The sequence below is a fragment of the Melampsora larici-populina genome, assembly GCF_000204055.1.
Source record: "Melampsora larici-populina 98AG31 unplaced genomic scaffold MELLAscaffold_32, whole genome shotgun sequence".
Taxonomy (NCBI): Eukaryota; Fungi; Basidiomycota; class Pucciniomycetes; order Pucciniales; family Melampsoraceae; genus Melampsora; species Melampsora laricis-populina.
The window spans coordinates 597,874-606,381 of record NW_006768796.1 but is presented as its reverse complement, the minus strand read 5'-3'; the positions used below and the strand labels follow the sequence as shown (position 1 = coordinate 606,381).

The 8,508-nt window shown below is 40.7% G+C and overlaps 2 protein-coding genes across 2 annotated transcripts; one reads left to right on the top strand and one right to left on the bottom strand.

Annotated features, from left to right (window-relative positions):
* Positions 1 to 2,244: 2,244 nt before the first annotated feature.
* MELLADRAFT_89744 (uncharacterized protein) lies at positions 2,245 to 4,578 on the bottom strand (the record flags this gene model as incomplete). The annotated part of the gene is made up of 6 exons (XM_007412660.1): positions 2,245 to 2,433; positions 2,529 to 2,651; positions 2,728 to 3,341; positions 3,424 to 3,654; positions 3,726 to 3,840; positions 3,922 to 4,578. 6 exons carry the CDS (start codon positions 4,576 to 4,578, stop codon positions 2,245 to 2,247), a joined length of 1,929 nt encoding a protein of 642 aa, XP_007412722.1.
* A 189-nt stretch (positions 4,579 to 4,767) lies between these two features.
* MELLADRAFT_49323 (uncharacterized protein) lies at positions 4,768 to 6,597 on the top strand (the record flags this gene model as incomplete). The annotated part of the gene is made up of 8 exons (XM_007412732.1): positions 4,768 to 4,885; positions 4,976 to 5,121; positions 5,198 to 5,295; positions 5,363 to 5,429; positions 5,490 to 5,589; positions 5,662 to 5,781; positions 5,854 to 6,040; positions 6,141 to 6,597. 8 exons carry the CDS (start codon positions 4,805 to 4,807, stop codon positions 6,515 to 6,517), a joined length of 1,176 nt encoding a protein of 391 aa, XP_007412794.1.
* Positions 6,598 to 8,508: the final 1,911 nt, after the last annotated feature.

Sequence of the window (8,508 nt, the reverse complement as noted above, 5' to 3'; positions counted from 1 at the left end):
AGAAGTGTTTGACCCAGGTGTGATGCAAGCTTTGCATATGTATCACAAGTTGCCTTGAGAAGCTTTTTGATACTCTGATGGTAGTAGGCCTTCGCCCCGGCCCCGCAGTTCCGGGGACTCCCCGGCTCCCGTCCCCGCGGGGTCGGGAGCCGGGATCAGTGCTGGAAAGGAACGATCGGCGGGGAGCTTGCGGGGGCTGGCCTCGGGGAAGCTGGAGGGGCTAAAACGCGCTAAAAGCAAGGCCTGCACAGCTAAATCTACGCTGCGCCCCCGGATTTGCCGGGGATCCCCGACTCCCGCACTTGCGAGGTCGGGATCCGGGACCAGTTTTTGCAAACCTTTTCACCGGGGAATTTCGGGGGCGGGCTTCGGGAGAACCGAGAAGGGCCGGGGAGGGGCCGGGGCAAAGGCCTAGATGGTAGTGTATAACATCCTTTCTTTGTTAATCTTCATTAACCCAACCATGTTCTCAAACCATATTGGTTTGCCCTCACTTTTAATCTCTCAACCTCCAATGATGTATATTTGGGCTATTGTTCACTTTCAAGAATTCCTACACAATCATGAACCTCATTTTGAAAGTTCACACTCATTCACAAGGTCATTCTAACAAAAGCCAAGACAAAAACAAGTAGAGAAAAAAAATAAAGTAAACAAAAGGATCAAGAAGAATTTTTAAGGAAATGACAAGAAAAAGAGCAGGAAACAATGTAACAAAGTCACATCACGTATAGCGGGTATAGAAAGTTTCCAACCACTACTTGACCCTTGTACATGGTTTTTTTTTGAATCCATGCCAAAAAAAATAAAAATCAGAAATGCCTGACAATTGGGCCCGGGGCCAGCCCCGGGGCCGCCCGTAGTCAGGTGTAGCACAGAGTAGACTTTAACTACTGTATTAGTGCTTGCACTTGATTTTTGCATGACATTGGAAAAATAGAACTGTAAACTTTGCAGTACAACGACCATTGCCTCCTCGGATGTGTGTGCAAAAGGCATAAAGATTGTTGAATTTTCATTGGTTTTGAATGATAAAAAGATGTTGTTTAACCTTCAAGATATTTTTGGATAGCCACCATTGAAAGCTTTTCACACATATCCTTAAATTTTTCATATGATCAAGTTTGAACCTTGGCAAAATCCTTGGGCCAATATGCAAAGCCCCTTAAAAAGCTTGTATCAAATTTGACCACATGGAAGGCTTGTCCAGTATATGTTTCCTTACAGTTTATATAGTTCACATCTCACCACTTATTCAACATGATTTTCTCTCATTATCCTTCCAAAAGAATCATAACTTGAGCAAATTCATTTGAAGTAGTCAAAATTCAATCCTTTTCTTTTACGTACAAAATTCCCCAAGAAAACCTCTTGATGGAGCCATTTCTTTATTTGGTACATGTTCAAAAGAGACAAGGTTTGTATGAAGGTTGGGTACAGGCTTCTATCCAAGGTTCAGTTTTGCTAATCACCTGCTCACTTGAGGAGTTCATGGTAAAGGATGTGGTCTCCTTAAGTACATTACTAAAGCTTAGGGGGAGATGGCAAGGTAGTCAAAGTTTTCATAGACCACTGAACCTGGTACTAGCTACCCCCAAGCAAACAAAATAGTTGATCGACTCGTTCCCAAAAGGATTTCGTTTGTAGGATACCGGTGAAGGTTCTTACCTTTTGAGCGAGCTTTAGAGCCCATTTCGATCTATCTTGTCTGTACTAGACCTTGGGTACACATCTAGTTGCACATATCCACAATGATAGTGATGAGTTGATGAGTCGGTTGGTATATATAAGGTGTCATCAGATAGCTGACCCAAGGAAGAAAGCCTAAGGTCTCCAGCCCTCCTCTCTTCACCGAGGGGGTGCCATTCAAGTACACCCAAATGCTGGCCTCCAAGCAAATTGCTGAGGGTCTGGGTGATAGGGCTCCAGGGAAAAGAACACTTGGACCAAGATGTGTCTGTTTGTGAAAAGTCCACCCTACTGATCATGCCTCACAAGACCGCCAATCATTTGATCAGTGTACTGTTGATCATTTGTGACCACTTTTCATTCTGCCACTGTGTACTTCCTAACATCAAGATAGAAGCTATTCTCATCATCCAGATTCAACTAAATCAACTCCTTGGTTATACCAACTTGATTACATTATTGAGGAAATATCAACCATAAAATGAAAAAGTAACGAGATCCTTAAACATCTATAAATAAATTATATTGAACTCAAGTTTCAGTGTTTTTCTTTCTTCAATCTTCCACTTCCCATAATCTAGACCTTAATTCAAACCCTACACTTAATGAAAGTTGTTGAGCAATTGGTTCTCCGATTCCACAAACCAATTTGATCATTTCAAATCTTTCTGAATTTGAATATCCACTTTTATTATTGGATTTATTGGATTTGTTTAATAAACGTGATTGAATTAAAGAACTAACCTATAAGTTCATTCAAATGAAATGAGACGATTAGATGAGTTGAGGCTTATAAAACGTGTTGAAGATAAGATTAAGAAAGAGAAATTTCAAGTGACCTGTTGTAGGACATCTACTTGTGAGAAATTCAGTCCTTCTTGGTGGGTTATTGCATTAAAGATGGCCATTAAACGGCTTAATGGGAATGACTTTGGTCCCAAAAGTTGTTGACGTTCTCGTACCTTTATAAACGGAACAATCATATGGGTAAGATAAGTAATATCCATCTTCAACAGGCTTGTAATTTCTGATACGCACTTTGACTGCCTCACCAATCTTTGGTTTGACTTGTCTAGCTCTTCTACCTCGATTAGTACCCACTTCGTCAAACGTCACAAAAAGTCGAGCATCGCTCTTGGCAGGATTATAACTTGTGATAAAACTAGCAATGAGCAGATAACGAGATATGATAGGTAACGATAACGAAAGTGTATCTTGAGGTTGTTGACGTGCAGTAAGAGGTGGTCCGAATTGTGGATTATAAGGTTTAGAAGGCGAAGCATTGATTTTTGAAGGAGATTGATTTGACAATGAGGCTGGTGAAAATATATCGAGAAAATGGCGAGGTTTGGATGGGGTTACAAATGGTGAGATAGGTGGATACTTTTTACTTGTTCCCTTTGATGGAGAGTCTAAAATATTAGGAGGTCGTACTGTCAAGTCTTTTGATGAACCCACGCCCAAATCAATAGTTGTGGATCCTTTTGATGGGGTAGGTTGTACTGAGGATGCGGGTAATGCTAATTCTTTAATACCTAGATCACCATTCAAGAATGCAGGAACGTGCCAAATCGCACGACCGAATTGTTGTTGCTCAACCTCAATCATTGATCGGTTCAACAAGATTAGTTTGGCAGTGTCGTGTGGTGAGACTGCCAAGGGATGAGAACACAGCCTCGAGTCAATGATCGTAACGTTAAGCGAAGGAAACCAAGTATCAAAGGCAAACTCAACATTCTCCATCTCTTACTCTTTGACTCCAAGGAAACCAAAGACGGGAGATCAGACAGGAAAGTTCGAATAGATCTGATGAAGTCTGCGCTTGAAAGGCTGATACGATAAAAGAAACAAATGGTTCGAAGGCTGGAGTGATGTCCCTTGTTTGATCCGATGATTCGCCGATACCGTCACTAGTCTGATCACCTGTCTCAGGCGGTCCTTCATCAACCAAGATTTTGATCAAGTCTACAGAAACAGGAGAGCATATGAGCATGCTTATCCTAGGTCTTAATTTAAGAAAAGGGATTCTTACGTACCTTGTTCTGAGAGCTTCGGAATCAGAATCACTGTAGGTTCAAGTGCTCCATACCGAGGTCTGACTTTTGTCCAAGGCAAGTGAGAGAGGAAGATTGTGTGAACCGGTGATCGACTCTACATCAAGATTTCACGTGAATAAATGAGTGTGATTGATAAAGAAGAGGCCAAAGTTCTAGAACCAATAAGTGTGCTAACAAGTTCAGGTAAACGACTAAATGCAGAGATCAAGCTTGGCTCTTTCCAATTTCTCATTCTAGCAGCTTGATCAATGATAATAAACTTTGGGCTTCTAGGGAATGATTTCTCTTCTCCTGATACATCTTCATACTTGAGATTAGATAAGGTACGAAGTCCATCACAAAACGCGTCAAATGAATCATTTGTTTTTCCAGATAACACCCCTCGGCCCTTTTCAAGTGGAGGCGCGTCAGAATTCCAAGCTAGACAATGTGTTGATGGTGTAACTGAATTTTGAAGAATGTCGTTGATTTGAGGTGAGATAGCTGATTGAATAGGATGGCATTGAAGTCCATAAGATCGACCATTCCAAGTAGTACTACCAGCATCCGACCACTCAGAATTCCATCCTGAAAGTTGATTTAGGATTCGATCGTAAAGTGATCGAGTGTTTTGAATTTCAGATAAATTGATGTAGGCGTATGATGGAAGATGAAGTTCTAGATGAGAAGATGAATGTTGATGAAGAAGTTCTTTGATGAGTTGAGAAGTGAGTGAATGATTTGAAGGTGAATGAAGATAGATAGAAGAAGGTGGATAAGGAGATTGAAGTAATGAAGCAAGTTGATCGATTGATGGATGTAATGAGTTTAATCTTTTCAATTCAACCCTCATCGTTCTTTCTTTCTTTCTTTCTTTCTTGAATCCATCCCTTTCCTTTGTGTTTTCCACATTCACCAGATCCTCTCAACACGCCCCGAGTCTCTTCCAACTAAACCATTATCCGGACCCGATTGTATCTTCTTTTCGATGATCAGGTGAAGAAACACTCACAAAACCCATCGGATTCCATCGATCGATACCATTGAACAAACACTCACCTCACAAACTATCAACTTCAATGAACGCGTCTACCTCTTCAAGTGCCATGTCTTTGAACTCAAGTAATCCCACCAAAGTCCTTTTGACACCCGAAGTGATGGTAACTACACTCTTCCTCACTCACGATTTTTTTATCAGTACAGAGCTACATAGCCAAAGATATCAAACTGTGTTTCTTTTACGATTTTAGTGTAATTTGAAAATATCAAAAGTCTTTCGTGGTCATAATACGGGATGTCGTCCATTTACTTCTTTATCTTTTGATGATAAAGGTGAACATTTGATCACGACTGGTGAAGATGAAACTCTTCAACTCTTTGGTGCTAGGAATGGAAAGTAAGTGTTGATTCAATCATCTTGAAATTCTTGACATTTTTTTTCTAATCTCATTTTTGTTTGAACTTCATCTTAGACATTTGAAACAAGCCTTTTCTAAGAAATACGGTTGTTGTCTGGCGCGATTTACTCATAAATCTTCAGCTGTCATTCACGCGTCTACCAAGGAAGATGGTAAATCAAAGATCATCAATCCATCATGTTGAGATTGATGACTGAAATGTATGCGGGTATTTTCCAGACACAGTGCGATACCTTTCTTTACATGATAATACTTACATCAGATACCTAAAGGGACACAAGCGCAGGTGAGTAGATGAATCCTGAATCTTGTTCAGTGCCTTTTTTGATGTGTTTTGACCCGGTAGAGTAGTATCACTTGAGATGTCGCCACGTGACGATACCGTTTTATCTGGTTCCTTCGATGATACTGTTAGGTTATGGGATTTGAGATCACCTTCTTGTCAGGTTAGTCCTCGTTTATCAAGTGCAAAACCGGGTCAAAGGATATCACGCTTACCTTCATCTACCGATATACAGGGTGTACTCAATATAGCTGGCCAACCGTGTGTAGCATTTGATCCTTCTGGATTGGTATTTGCTGTTGCATTGAACATGAAGCAAACCATCTTACTATACGATCTGCGGCAATTCGATTCTGTTAGTCTCAACCTACCTCAATCAACGATTGGTCATACTGATCCATGGTCATATTGATCCATGCTCCTACAGGAGCCGTTTGTAGCAAGACATATCCAAGACCCTACCCTTTCGAGACAGATGTACCCACCCGCTCAACCACCTCCTTTCACTTCCCTAAAATTTTCCAATGATGGGTCTAAGTTATTGGTTGGCACAGCGGGTGATATACATTATCTGTTGGATGCATTCACCGGTGACATTCTAGCACGTCTTGAAGGTGCGAGTTTTCTACAGCTCATTGGTATCCATACTGTCAAGGGCCGTGTCTGACCTGTGTTGCGTCAAATCATCTCGATGCCTCTGCTACGCTCACCAAGGTCACCAAGGGCTAGAAGCTACAATGAATGAGATGGAAGCAAAGGGTCCGATAGCTTCTTCACAAGAAACAAGTTGGACACCGGATAGTCGATACGTATTCTCAGGTAGCGCTGACGGTAAGATCGTTGTATGGGATGTTCAACCTCCAAAAGATGATCCAATTCACGCCACAAGATCACCGCAAGGACCTCATACAACATGGCAACCATTGAAAACTTATGAAGGACATTTGGGTAAGAATCCAGCCAGATGTGTTTCTTTTAATCCTCGATTGGGTATGTTGGCAACTGCTGGTAACGAGTTGGCATTTTGGCTACCTGGTAATTCATTGGATGATCGTGATGAACCAGAGGAAGTTGATAGCATGCAATCATAGATTTCTTTTGTTAAATTGTACTTCACGTCAATCATCATTGTTTTGGCATCATCAGTAGATGCAATATTTTGGATTTCTCTGATTCTGTACCTGAGTATCGAGTCAATTTTCAAAAGTAAAAGGTCTTGGGGAGGTGGGCTGCTTGCAGTGATGCCAGCCTCAGAACCAGGCCTCGGAACATTCATCTTGAATTTTTTATCCTCACACACACTCAGGCACTTAGCAATTGGAGCTGGTATTACTTATCATTACAATCACATTTCCTTTAGGAGTAGGAAGTCTTGCAAAATCCGATTTATTTGAAACCACCCAGAAGAAGAAGAAAAAGGTACAGCTATTTCATTAAAAGTTGGACATTGAGAAAAAATGAAAAGGTTCAAATTTCAGTTTTTAACTGAATTCAAACACAGCAACAACTGCATTTAGAGCACCCACTATGGGTGCGGTAACTCGGTGATTTATCGTAAGTTTAGTGCTAAAATCTAGACAGGTCCACTATGGACCTGTTTTAGACTTGCAGTCCCTACGACTGCATCAAATCTTGCTTTCCCCATGTTTAAATCTACGAACAGCTACGACTTGATTTATCGTAGGATAATCGGTCAACAACTGTAGTTTTCAAAACCCCAAACTACAAAACATCACAATTCATTCCTTCAAACCTCATCCTCAAACTTCAACACCTGAACTTCAAAGTTTGAATTTTAAAACTCATTCAAAATCGACGTTCGAATTTCGATTCGTATCTGGCATTTGGTGCGAAGTAGTCATTGTAAAGTTGCTGACCGCGAGCAACACGGTCTCCATCTATACGTATACGAGTATGAGGAAGGGGTGGCGGTGGTGGGAGCTCATTGAAGAGGCCGTCAAAGACCAACTGGTCATAGTCCTGCTGCTCGTCATCGTTGTTTGAAGACTTCAAAAGACGTTCGATTTCTTTTTCAAGGAGCTCGGAGCAGGCATTTGGTGATTTTTTTTGGATGAAATTTATGAAAGATAAGTTATTTCATTTCAAAATTAGACCACTGTGGATCTGGTCGATCCACAGTGATTTATCTTTGGTAAAGCAGACGTTACATCATCCCATAGTGGAATTCATGCGTTTAACAATTTAGTTGTTACACGCATCATCAAATTTGGCGCTCAGGAACGCAAAATCTACGATAAATCACGCCCACCATAGTGGGTGCTCTTAGGGGATACAAAGTAAAAACTGGGAGTTTTTTCCCAGTTTCCCAGTTTTTGTTTTTGGCTGTAATTTGGAAACTGGGAAACTGGGAAAAAACTCCCAGTTTTCTCTACTTTGAATCCCCGATCAAACAATTTTTCACCTTGCTTGCCCACTTCACATCAACTTCGATCTCAACTTCCCTTCGGTCTCAACTCGCCAGGTCACACTCCTCACTACACACTCCTAATTCAGATCGATATGGTCATAACTTTTCATCATCAACCAAGGACAAGCTTCTGAAAATCTGAAGTAGTCAGCTCAACCTGATTCATACCCAAGGAATACACTCAGTTCTTCTTTTCAATCTTTTTTTATTGAAACATCCTTTCAAAGTCTTGTTTCATGCATTCAACAAAGAAACAAATTGTAAACATTCTACAAAATCCAAATTGATGTCCATCTGAAAATCTTGTGAAAAAACATATGAACTCTTCACTTCTTTACAAAACTCTTTAGAAACTCTTTCTCATTTACAGATCATTGGATCTGTATGATGTGTAGAAATTTGATTAATATGGTCTATTGCTTTTTAACTATTGATGGTGAGAATTGATAGAGTTGATGAAAGCCATTCAGTTTGACAATGTTCTGGTTTTGATAATGAGAATTTTGTCCAAAAGAATGGATTTGAGGTAACGGATCGAGATCGATTAACGGTATCTGGAATTGATCAATAAGGGTCACGTTGAAGTTGAGTCGACAGAGAATCGGTCTCTGAATCTGAGTTTGTGCTCAGATGTTATCAATGGATAAGGTCGCT